Source organism: Squalius cephalus (genome assembly GCF_949319135.1).
Source record: "Squalius cephalus genome assembly, chromosome: 20".
Classification (NCBI taxonomy): domain Eukaryota; kingdom Metazoa; phylum Chordata; class Actinopteri; order Cypriniformes; family Leuciscidae; genus Squalius; species Squalius cephalus.
The window spans coordinates 715,325-729,065 of NC_137141.1; the positions used below are offsets into that span (position 1 = coordinate 715,325).

Here is a 13,741-nt window from a genome sequence, read left to right on the forward strand (position 1 = left end):
CTACAGCATCAGACTTTTGTACGCGTCTTCAGTTATCATGTTGAACAATGATTATTAAATCAAATAACAAAATTGTTGATAAATGTGTTCACACCAAACACGAAGAGAGTGAGATAATTTCTGATTCGCGTTTAGGCTAAAAATAGGTTCAGCGCTTAACGCGGTTTGGAAAGAAACTGCATCTTGCAGTACATTTTAAATATAGCGATTTGGAAACGTGGATGGAGCAGTGAATAGGTTCAGTACACAGCAAAATGACATGACAAACTCGCGTTTTGGAAAAGAGCTCTTCATTTGTAAATTAAAAAAATATTAATAATCATGTAAATTTCCTGCACTGTCATAGACGTCCAAATGACGTCCAAAAAAATTACCCAGTTCAGGTCCAATGTTGACCGTAAATATGACGTCCAAGTTGGGTCATGGTTGGACGTCCAAATAGTGGACCTAGTTTGGACGTCGAAAAAAATTACCCAGTTCAAAGGTCCAATGTTGACCGTAAATATGACGTTCAAGTTGGGTCATGGTTGGACGTCCAAATAGTGGACCTAGTTTGGACGTCGAAAAAAATGACCCAGTTCAAAGGTCCAATGTTGAACGTAAATATGACGTCCAAGTTGGGTCATGGTTGGACGTCCAAATAGTGGACCTAGTTTGGACGTCGAAAAAAATTACCCAGTTCAAAGGTCCAATGTTGAACGTAAATATGACGTCCAAGTTGGGTCATGGTTGGACGTCCAAATAGTGGACCTAGTTTGGACGTCGAATTGATGTCCAGAATTGGTCATGGACCGACGGACCCAATATAGACTTGATCTGCACGTCTATCCGACGTCCAATGTTTAGTGGGACTTGAATTGTACCTTATAGTCTATAGGCAGTCAGTTGAACGTATGTTACTTGTCTGTTAAAACAGTGTTGTTGAATGTCAACTGATGCACTGTTGACAAGCTACTGAATGGCTACTAATAACTAGTAAAGTCTCAACAAACGGACTATCAAAATAAAGTGTTACCTAAAACTGAGACATTTTATACAGGTTTCTAACATCTTGACCACACCTACTTAGTTTTCTGTAACTTTCCAAAAGATACCCCCTATCTTCAACTGGCCTGGACTGGTTTTCTACCCCCCTGAGCAGGTCACACTGTTCTTTGTCCCTGAGAAGCCAAAAGGCCTTCATTTATGACCTAAATTACCTCCTGCTTCCCTCAGTTGCTAGAAACCCTCACAGAAACACATGATTAAATGGAATTAACAGTTTGAAAACAAATGAATATAAGAAATACTGAATTCTTCCACAACACGCCTATGCCGCGGGCCGGCCCTGTAAAAAGGTTAAATACACAAATAAAATATTTAGGTAGGTCACAGCTGCATCTGTCTCAGAAAAAGAGGAAAAAAGATGTGATTTGATGTTTTTGATCGATCTGATGTTATTGAACTGTGAAACCAGCATGAAGAACTATTTTTGCTTTGAATGATCTGAATATGCGTTCTTGGCCACATCAAACCACGACTGGCTGCACGTTCAAGGGTCGCTTACGTCAAAGATTGTTGCTTTATGTGTAGAGTAATTATTTCACTGTACCAATCTTTTTTATGGACACTAAAATTTTTCAAACAGGACAAATGATCTGCCCTGAGTCCAAACCCATGGACTTACCAAGCTGCTCCACTTTTGCCGTCATCTTCTGATATTTCCTAATATTTCCTCATTTCATAATATTATTTGTGAAAATGGTAAGCAGTAAACTGGCTAATTTCGAAAGATACAATATCATTTGCGATATATACACGAAATTATGTATTGAAGGGCAGTTTTTTTATCAATACAACAAAACTAATGTGACAATACATTTTTTTCGGGATGACGGCATGCACAATGTAATCTGTAAAAGACCAATTGGATGGAAACACACAAGAGACAGCAAAACTTTTTAATATTCACTTAGTCAATAACAAAACAGCGTAAAAACTGGACAGAAACGTGGCTATGTGTCATAATTTCTAGTTCTAGTTCGTTATTAGTTGTCTTGGTTTGTAATTAGTTCTGTTCCCTGTTGCTTTAATGTTCTCCTTCTGTGCATCGAAATTATAACTTTTTGTATTAATGCCGTAGTAGTGCAGTGTCCCTCTCATTAATGTTACACTCATTGCTAATGGGTAATATTTCAGATTTGTTGATACAAAAATGTCAAAAAGTCTCATCAGGATTTAATTTATAGTTATGTTCCATCATTTATTGATAAATCAGGGCCCAACTACAGGATTATTGTGTGTTTTGAACAGAGACACGTCTGTTGGTGCTTTTAATCACAGAGATTTTTGTCCTCAATCAACAGCAATAATTTATGCTATCTTGTAGATTTGATCTATATGTACATTTTATCAGGAAGGGCATCAACATAATCTTTAAAAGTATAAAGCAAGCTCATATGAAGCAAGCTCCTCCTCCTTAGCAGTTCTTCACAGTCCACACACACACACACACACACACACACACACACACACACACACACACACACACACAGATACGCCATTAGAGCGATCAGACATCCTCATCAACAACTCATTTCAGGTAAAATATTTTATGCGTTAATTGACATCTATAGTTTATTTTATTACTAGAGAGTCTTAGTGTAAACCGTTGTTCATTTATTGTTATACTTTGGCACATAAAATTATATTTATTAGTTTTGGATTTGTTCGGACATTAGGCTACAAAATATACAATCATGCAAAATATTGTGAACAGAGTAAATTTGAGTCCTGTGATGTTTCGTCGGAGAGGAAGACGTCTATAAGCTCATGTAAGCCTTAGTAAAGCAAGTATCACGGTTTTATCAGTCACTCTGGACAAGGGCATCAGATAAAGCTTTAATCATAAATACTGTACATGAAACACAGAAAATAAAACAACCTTGAGTGAGTTGTGAACTGCAGAATCTGAACACTTAATTACAGGTGAAAACTCTTCCTAAAATGGAAACCAGCAAGATCATCTCCTCTGATAAAGCTACAGTTGTCATCCAAGTAAATCCACAGGTGACTCAGAATATTGTGACTGGTGATGATGGACAGGAGACCAGAGGAGCACAGCCCAGTACGGCTCTTACTGGCTTTTTCAAAGCACAACCAAAGGCACTGGGGGTAATCATTTAATGATGAATTACAATTATGGGTGATTTTGGGAATATTTTTAGTGTGTAATTTTCTTCTGTGAAAAAAATGAACAGAAAATAAAAAGCTGTTATTATATGACCTCAAGTTAACAGATGTGTTCCGGTGTGTGTGTGTGTGTGTGTCTGTGTGTGCGTGCGTGTGTGTGTGTGTGTTCAAATATGAATGCTATGCCCTTATGAAGAACACTACTTGACTCATATCTGCCCTGTCTAGACTGTCCAAATAATGATTGGAGTGGTGGTTTTTTTATTGGGTATCGTACGCACCAGTGTCATCGATTACCCACTCGATTATCTGTCTGTCATCAGTGGCATCACCTACTGGGGATCCGTTATTGTAAGTTTCAGTTAATGGTTTTACTGTTTTTAATTTCCAGAATAAACTGTGAAATGTGTTGTTTCTCTCTCAGTTCATCAGTGCTGGATCTCTGTCTGTTGCTGCGCAGAATAAACTTCATCTGTGTGTGGTACGTACATAATGTGCTGAAATCTGTGTGTGATAACTTTCCTTTTGCCACATTGTTTCTAATGTATTCATACACTATTATTATTAAATCATTACAAGCTGTCAAACATATAGCATCAGTCCAGATATCATCATCTGTTAGCAGCATCTGTTTAACCCGTATGTGCTGCTGGGGCCGTGGGAAACTACTAATGACATTTGCTATAATATTTAAAGAACAAATATTATCCCTTCATCTAAATGGCATGAAACTAGATGACTTTTCTCACACTTACTATATCCACACAGAACGTTTAAACGGTTTAAAATCCACATTAAACGGTATCTGATTGTATGTTAGTGTGACAAAAATAAAAGTCACACTCAGGATGTTTGGGGCTCTGTAGACGCCACATAGGAAATGAATATAGTGTGTGTTTGTGTGTGTGTGCATGTGTGGAGTGTCGAGGGGGAGGGGGAGGGGGAGGGGGAGGGGGAGGGGGGACACAAATACACAGAAATGCATGGCAACACTACAACACATCCACTTGTGCTTATCCCCAGTCCCCTGCCATTCAGTGAAATTGAGAAATGTAGATCTCATATAAAGTGATTTTTATATAAGATTTTCCTATTCTGTCAAAATGTATATATGTATATATAAATGATTACAAATTGAGGCAAATAAGTTTTAAAAATACCATAAACTCCTCCAAAAAACTCTTTTCCCACAGTAGACAGAAGCTTGCACATTAATCTCAACTTTCTTATAGAGCAATGACACATTTTTACCATTTAAAGAATATGGACTAAAAAGAGATCTGACTCATTATCAATTTACATATTTAAACCTGCAGTTCAGGACATTTTATAAGTGTACACTCTTTACTATTACTGTCAGCTTTCACATGTCAGCTCTTTTCCTCTGCAGGTCAAAGCCTCTCTTATAATGAATGTGTTCAGTGCCATAACTGCGGGGATAGCCATCGTTCTGATGTCCATAGAGATTGGAATGATTTCAAGGTGGCCCAATGGCTATTTGAAGGTACCAAATGCACAATGTGCAATACTATAGTAATGTGATCAGCTTAAATTAGTTTTTTCTTTAATTGCTGTTTACTTGAATAGTTCACCCAAAAATGACAACTGTGTCATCATTTACTGATTGAAACAAATTTTTACTAATAAAGATTGTGCTTTTCAGTCTTTTCCATACAGTTATAATGACTAACGACTGGAAATTGTTCTTCAAATGACACAAAAGGCATAATAGAAGTATCATAAAAATTAGAAAATAATCCATGTGACTTGTGCACTATGTTTCAATTGTTCAAAAGCCATATGATGACTGGGTACCACTTTATAATAACGTTCAGTTGTAAGTCATTTATAAGTGGTTCGTTAATGATGAACTAATCATTTACAGAACATTCATAAATGATTAGCAAGTGATATACTAACACTTTATGTATGTTTTGTAAATTCCATTACAAGTCATTTACAATTGATTAGTAAATGATTAACTAATTATTTACAAAACATGACTATGCGTTCATAAATGACTAATAAGCAATATGTTAATTATTGCATGTTTTGTAGATTCAGTTATAAGTCATTTACAATTGATTAGTAAATGATTAACTAATCATTTACAAAACATGAATATGCATTTCATAAATGTTTAATAAATAATGTTTTTTTTTGGTTGTATGTATGTATGTAGCAATTAGAGGGTGCAGAAAGTGTTGTAAATGCCTTGAATACATGTACAGATCATTTGTAAAAGGTAAGTATAATTTGTAACAGGTAAGTGTAACATATTTACAAGTGATGAATAGTTTACACTTTAGATTAGGGGATGCAGACAGTGTTGTAAATGATTTATAACACTTTCTGCATCCCCTAATCTAAAGTGTAAACTATTCATCACTTGTAAATGTGTTACTTATACATTTGTAGGTAACATTCGTAGATCTTATGCCTTTTTGATTCTTGAAGTGGTAATCTACAAATGAAGTGTAAGGCATTTACAAGTGATGAATAGTTTACACTTTAGATTAGGGGATGCAGAAAGTGTTGTAAATGACGTTTACACATCTATAACAGGTGTTGAACACTAGTGTGCACTGCAGTGTAAGTGCTGACTGGTGTTTGCAGTATGTAATAAACAACCAGGATCCATGTGCCTCTTTATTTAGCATACACCATTACAACTGCCTGCAAACCGGGACCAACAACATCACAACAGGATACATACCATATATGGTATTTCACTGTAACAACTGGTGAAGGTATAGACAGCTGTCTTCTCTGAAACACATGGAGTCTAACCACTGTGCACCTGATGTGAGCAAAACATACAAAAAAATGTAACATAATTTATTAAACATTTATGAAACACATAGTCATGTTTTGTAAATGATTAGTTAATCATTAACTAATCAATTGTAAATGACTTGTAACAGAATTTACAAAACATACATAAAATGTTAGTATATCACTTGCTAATCGTTTATGAATGTTCTGTAAATGATTAGTTCATCATTAACTAACCACTTATAAATTACTTACAACTGAACGTTATTATAAAGTGTTACCGATGACTGTTAATATGTAGTATAATATGAACTTTTAGAGCCTCACTCAATATAACTGATGGGATATTATTTGTAATCTACTTTTATTTGATCTTGTTGAATATATTTTAGAGCTATGATCTGGGGATCAGTGGAATAATGCTGGTGTTCTGCATTACTCAGTTCATCATCTCCATCTGTATCTCAGGATTTGCCTGCAAAGTCACCTGTAACAGAGGCTCTACTGTGGTCAATGTGGCACTGAACCAGGTATAACACCCTAACCCTAACCCTAACTATAACCAGGGTGTCAGTCAGTTTTATCCCAACAACCAATAGTTTTGTATTTTTTAAATTTGGGTTAAAAAGCCACAACCAAAGGTAAAGCTATCAGAATGGAAAGAAAATATAATGCGACCAGAATATGTTTAATTATAAACTGCCTTTTACCTCACTGGTCTAAAACTCGGACAATCTACTACTGTCACGGATTGGCCAGGTTCATCCACCACAATCACCCAGCGATCACAGTCACCTGAATACTAACAAGTCACACCTGCACCCCATCAATCACCACTGCTTCATAAGCACACCTCACGCACTCCTCATTGTCCGGGCTCGTTAATCCGAAGCGGACTCTAGTGCTTCTCTCTGCGAGTTCTCTCACTACTAAACTTACCTGTGTTTACTTACCAGTTCTCTACGAAGATTCCAGTCTGTTCCAGTCTGTCCAGATCTCATCTCTAGTGGTGTCCGAGCCGTAAGCCTGTCTGTATCATCTAGTGGTGCGTGAGTGTGTGCTGTCACCTGTCATCCTCTTCATCCAAAGTTCATCTCCACTCTGAAGTCTCATCCTGCCGTTCCTGCAAAGATACTACTATTATTCATCACAAATTACATTCCAGAACTCTGAACCTCTGAACTCTGATACTCACCTATATCCAGCACGTTGATCCTTCTTGACACTCAGTTGTTTCAATAAACATTACATCTTCACTTACCTTGTTGTCCGTCTGCTTCCATAACATTAAGCCCGGACCCTAACAGACAGCGGCAGCATGAGTGTTCAAGATCCCTTTCAAGAGCTGGTGGATTCGTTGAAGCGGGTATTATCATTCAACCCAACCATCTCGCCTACTTCAACCTTCACATCTTCCGCACCACCAGCACCACCAGCACCACCACCATCGAGCACTTCTTCGACCACCGCATCATCCAGTCCCATGGCCCGACCAGCGCCCTACTCTGGCGGGGCGGGGGAGTGCAATGGTTTTCTGCTTCAATGTTCTCTCATCTTTACCATGCAGCCCACATTATATCCAACCGACCAGTCAAAAATTGCTTTTATTACGTCCCTTCTCACCGGTCCAGCTCTCCAATGGGCAGAAACAATCTGGAAGCAAGCCGGTCCTGCCATCAGTTCTATACAAGCCTTCGTCGCCCACTTCAAAGAGGTATTCGGCCGAACGGATGGAGAGATATCAGCCGGTGAGCAACTCTATCATTTGTCTCAAGGAAAGATGTCTACTCATGAATATGCCCTTCGCTTTCGCACTCTAGCGGCAGCCAGTGGATGGAACGAGCGGTCTTTACTGACCACCTACCGGCTTGGTCTCACACCTCAACTCCGTCTACAGTTGGCCGCCTTGGACGATAATATGGGGCTCGAAAAGTTCATCCAACAATCCATCAGGTGCTCAGACCGTATACAATCTTATCAGTCCCATTCTGATTCCACTGCACTCCTCCGCCCATCTGAAACCGCCAGCCCTCCAGAACCAGAGCCCATGATAATAGAGTCTGGTAAACTTACCGCCGCTGAGCGACAGAGGAGGCTGACCTGGGGTCTATGCCTGTATTGCGGAGTCAGTGGGCATGTTCGGTTGAACTGTCCAACTCGTCCCATACGTACATCGGTGAGTTTATTCCATATTGATGAAGAAAAGATGCAACCACTCACTTCTTGTGTCCAGTTAACCACCCGAACATCCTCTGTTTCAGTTCACGCCCTCATCAACTCCGGGTCAGCTGGAAATTTCATCTCGGGGACCCTCTGTCGCCAGCTCCAGCTCCGTACCGAAGCCTCGTCAATTGTTTACCAGATCCAACCCATAACCAAGTTCATCACTGTACGTCCACGTATTCACTGGAAATGTGAACCTATTACACTGCAAGTCGGAGCCCTTCATAAAGAGGATATCCAGCTACTGGTTCTGGAGGGAGCTAATGCAGATATCATCCTGGGCCGTCTGTGGCTGGTGAAGCATGATCCTATCATCTCTTGGGGCTCCGGAGAAGTGATGAAATGGGGAAAGGATTGTACATCAAGATGTTTTCCGGTACTTCCACGTCCTGTTCTGAATCCTGTTCCAGTCTATGTCACATCAGTCGAAAGTCCACTCGAGAAACAGTCCACGAAGATTCCTGATATCTACTCATCTTTCCAAGACATCTTCTGCCCCAAGAGAGCTTCCCAGCTACCACCTCATCGGCCATGGGACTGCGCCATAGACCTGTTCCCTGATGCTTCTTTGCCCAGAGGTAAGATCTACCCGTTGTCACTTCCAGAGACCAAGGCCATGGAGGAGTACATCCAGGAAGCTCTCGATCAAGGGTACACCCGGCATTCGACATCTCCCACAGCATCCAGCTTCTTCTTCGTGGCTAAAAAGGATGGAGGACTGTGGCCATGTATCGATTACCGGACCCTTAACCAAGGTACCGTCAAGTTCAAGTATCCCCTTCCTCTCGTCCCTGCGGCCCTCGAACAACTACGAACAGCTACCATCTTCACGAAGTTGGACCTCCGCAGCGCTTACAACCTGGTGAGAATACGAGAAGGGGATGAATGGAAGACCGCTTTTGTGACCCCTACTGGCCACTATGAATATCTGGTTATGCCCTATGGTCTGGTCAACGCCCCTTCCGTGTTTCAAAACTTCATTCATGAGGTCCTCCGGGAGTTCCTGCATCGCTTTGTGGTCGTCTATATAGATGACATCCTCATCTACTCACGGAGTGAAGTCGAACATCGTCACCACGTTGCGGAGGTCCTTCATACACTCAGAGCTCATCATCTCTTTCTGAAGGCTGAGAAATGTTCGTTTCATCTCCCATCAGTCCAGTTCCTAGGATATCTTATTGACCGTCAGGGGGTCCGCATGGACGAGAGGAAAGTCACTGCGGTAACCACCTGGCCAGAACCCACCACGATCAAAGAGCTCCAGAGATTCCTTGGATTTGCCAACTTTTACAGACGTTTCATACGAGGTTACAGCATCATCACCACTCCACTCACCAACTTGCTCAAAGGAAAACCCAAAAGTCTCCTCTGGACTCCTGAAGCGGCCGCAGCCTTCCAATCCCTCAAGTCTGCCTTCACTCAAGCACCTCTCCTGACTCATCCTGATCCTGAGCTTCCTTTCGTCGTGGAGGTGGATGCCTCAACCTCCGGAGTTGGAGCCGTCCTTTCTCAACTTCATGGGACACCGAAATTACTCCATCCATGTGCCTACTTTTCTCGGAAGCTCAGCCCGGCGGAGAGGAATTACGACATCGGCAACCGTGAACTCCTAGCCATCAAGCTCGCCCTGGAGGAGTGGCGACATTGGCTGGAGGGCGCCATCCACCCATTCCAAGTCATCACAGACCATAAGAATCTCCAGTACCTCCGTGATGCAAAACGTCTCTGTCCCCGTCAGGCCCGATGGTCACTATTCTTCTCGAGATTCCACTTCACCATTACCTACCGCCCTGGTCCTAAGAATGTCCGTGCCGATGCTTTGTCCAGACTACATGATACTCCAGAGACTCCCGAGACAACCACCAACATTCTACCCAAAGATATCATCATCATCAGTCCCATTGAATGGTCCGCTTCTCCAGCCGTCGCCACTCCTGATCCTCGTCCTCCGCCGGGCTGTCCACCTGATCGCCGATTCATCCCCAGGACACAACGGGTAGATCTCATCCACACCACTCATGCCTCACTGGGCACTGGACATCCCGGGGCCAACAACACTCTCTCGCTGCTATCCGAACGCTTCTGGTGGCCGGGTATGGCAAGGGATGTGAAGAGGTATGTCCAAGGCTGTAAGGAGTGTGCCATGTCCAAGAGTCCCAGACATCTTCCTGCAGGAAAGCTCCATCACTTGCCAATTCCTAACCGCCCCTGGTCACACCTAGGAGTTGACTTCATGACCGATTTACCATCATCGGATGGAAACACCTGCATCTTCGTCATCGTCGATCGATTCTCCAAGTTCTGCAGACTATTACCACTAAGAGGTCTTCCCACTGCCCTGGAAACCGCCGAACTCCTCTTCAATCATGTCTTTCGCTATTATGGGATCCCAGAAGACATTGTGTCCGACAGGGGACCCCAGTTCATTTCCCGAGTATGGAAATCGTTTTTCAAGCTCCTAGATGTGACAGTCAGCCTCTCCTCTGGCTACCACCCTCAGACCAACGGCCAGACGGAGAGGAAGATCCAGGAAGTGGGGCGGTTCCTCAGGACCTTCTGCAACGGCCACCAGAACTCCTGGAACCAGTTTCTGGGATGGGCAGAGTATGTCCAAAATTCACTGCGGCAACCCACGACAGGCCTCACACCATTCCAGTGTGTTCTCGGATTCCAGCCTCCTCTATTTCCCTGGGATGGTGAACCATCTGAGGTCCCCGCAGTGGATTACTGGTTCCGGGAGAGCGAGAGAGTCTGGGACGAAGCTCACCATCACCTGCAGAGGGCAGTTCGCAGATCCAAGGCAGTCTGCGACTGCCCTCCAAAAAACTTAGTCCCAGGTTTGTTGGCCCCTTCACCATCTTGGAACAGGTTAGGGGTGGGCGATATCTCGATATTTACGATATATTGAGATATTTTTTAAACTCGATATGGATTTTGACATATCGTATATATCGATTTATTGTTTATATTTAATTCTGATTTCGCCACTTTGCTTGTTTGCCTTCTCTGTGCTGTGCTCGCCCCCGCCCTCCTCCGCCTCCTTGCTTTTGTTCCCCCTCCCCTCGCGTGTTGTCTCATTCAACCAAGTCCCCCGAGTCCGGTCAGGCACATCAATCTTTCCCCGCCCAGCGAGTGCTTGAAGTGCGTCAGAAACAGCGCGCGCGCGATCAGTTGTTGTTGGTAATTTTTTCTGTAGCGTCGCCTCTCGCCGCATTGCTTTAACGCTTATCACAATTGCTTTAACGCTTATTTTTGCTTTATCGCTTAACATACTCACACTTAACATGCTCCCCTGTAGAAACGGGCCTGGCAGCTCGCGCCAGGTCTAGACACAGTGAAAGTTTCCTGATTGTGACGGATGGCCGAATTTACATGACACATTATAAATTAGCATTAGCCTACCTATTCTGCTATAGATACAGTGCCAAAAAGAAGAGAAGAGGATAAAGGTGGATAAAGACAGAGGTAAAGTGATGTAATGAATGAACAGTTTATCTAATTGCATAGTAGTAAGATACTGTAATTTAATGGCAGTTATTTTTACCTTAAACTTTATGCTAGCAGTTGTTCTGAGTTCTCCAGAGGCCCCAGACAGTGTGATTTTGTTACAATCATGTCAATTTTTAGATGCATTTGTATCACTTTTTTTTTAATTAATGTTTTACTCTACAGTTCTGCAGTTTTTGGGGGATATATGGCATTTTTTTTATTTATTTGCCAAAATTAGTAATGATATTTCTATACAGGTTTATTTAAAATAGTGCAATATGTATTATTTCTTCCTTTATTTTACAGTTAAATTATTATTTTTGTATACAGGGATTTTTTTTTTTTTTTAAATGTCGCAGAAACACTTTGTTCCTACATGAACTGCCTACCTATTTGCTCTTCAATAAAAAAAGACTTTGTGGTATTTGGCATATTTGTTTTTGCAGTAGTTTTTGGGGGGTTATTTTTCCTGTAAAGATATCGAGATATATATCGTATATCGAGATATAGCAAAATATATCGAGATATATTTTTTGCTCCATATCGCCCAGCCCTAGAACAGGTCAATCCCGTCACGTACAAACTCCAGCTACCACCACAGTACAGAATTCATCCCACATTTCACGTCTCCTTGTTTAAACCCTTTCACGAACCTCTTGTTCCCTCCACAGAACCTGGCCATGAAGAGGAACCTCCTCCCCCCTTGATGCTGGAAGAAGGGTCCATCTACTCTGTTCGAGAGATCCTACAGTCCCGACGTCGTGGTGGTCAGTTGGAATATCTGGTCGATTGGGAAGTATACGGACCAGAGGAGAGATCATGGGTCCCAAGAGTCGACATCCTTGATCCCACGCTCATGGAAGAGTTCCATTCCAGTCATCCGCAGTACCCTGGACCTCGTGGACGAGGAAGACCACCACGGCGTCGGAGATCTCGGCCCTCAGGAGCGGGCCCTGGGGAGGGGGGTAGTGTCACGGATTGGCCAGGTTCATCCACCACAATCACCCAGCGATCACAGTCACCTGAATTCTAACAAGTCACATCTGCACCCCATCAATCACCACTGCTTCATAAGCACACCTCACGCACTCCTCATTGTCCGGGCTCGTTAATCCGAAGCGGACTCTAGTGCTTCTCTCTGCGAGTTTCACTACTAAACTTACCTGTGTTTACTTACCAGTTCTCTACGAAGATTCCAGTCTGTTCCAGTCTGTCCAGATCTCATCTCGAGTGGTGTCCGAGCCGTAAGCCTGTCTGTATCATCTAGTGGTGCGTGAGTGTGTGCTGTCACCTGTCATCCTCTTCATCCAAAGTTCATCTCCACTCTGAAGTCTCATCCTGCCGTTCCTGCAAAGATACTACTATTATTCATCACGAATTACATGCCAGACCTCTGAACCTCTGAACTCTGTTCCTCTTCCTATATCCAGCACGTTGATCCTTCTTGACACTCAGTTGTTTCAATAAACATTACATCTTCACTTACCTTGTTGTCCGTCTGCTTCCGTAACAACTACAATAACATGTTCATTTTTTTAATAAACTATTTCTAGTCTTGTATTGTTGAAATAGTCATGCTACATAGAAAACAACTAATTTACTGCTAATTAAAAACATCAACTGCACACAGTATGGAAACAATATAGGAACTATAAGTCAAGCACTACTTCATTGTGAACTTCAGCTTTGTCCGGCTGCTAGACTGTTGAAGTGGGTGACAGTGGTTTTAAACACTCACAGGGCTTTTCACATTGTCACTCGTCACAGTACAACCTATAAAAATATTTATATAGTGTGTGGACCTTGTTAGTAAAATTAAACCTGATAATGAGTGTCTTGTGTATTAACATATCTAATCTGTTACTTCCCAGGGTCAGTGAGGAGATCCTACCAGCCAAAGTTTGAGAGGAATTAATATCTCATATTGTTGCATCTGATGAATATGTTTTGAGAATTGAAAGTACACCAAATAAATGGTTTGTTGATGCAAAGCCCCATCTGTGTCTCTTGTCTGAAAAAAAAAAAAAAAAAAAAACTACAACAAAGACATACAAATTATCTTTTATTGTTAATTTTATTCTTG

At 41.8% G+C, this 13,741-nt stretch overlaps 1 protein-coding gene across 1 annotated transcript; it reads left to right on the top strand.

The window, feature by feature from the left end:
- The first annotated feature begins 2,523 nt into the window (after positions 1-2,523).
- LOC307148345 (membrane-spanning 4-domains subfamily A member 15-like) lies at positions 2,524-13,142 on the top strand. The gene is made up of 7 exons (XM_079853789.1): positions 2,524-2,581; positions 2,968-3,153; positions 3,400-3,522; positions 3,596-3,652; positions 4,562-4,675; positions 6,339-6,476; positions 12,330-13,142. Exons 2-7 carry the CDS (start codon positions 2,986-2,988, stop codon positions 12,363-12,365), a joined length of 636 nt encoding a protein of 211 aa, XP_079709915.1. The 5' UTR covers positions 2,524-2,581; positions 2,968-2,985; the 3' UTR covers positions 12,366-13,142.
- Positions 13,143-13,741: the final 599 nt, after the last annotated feature.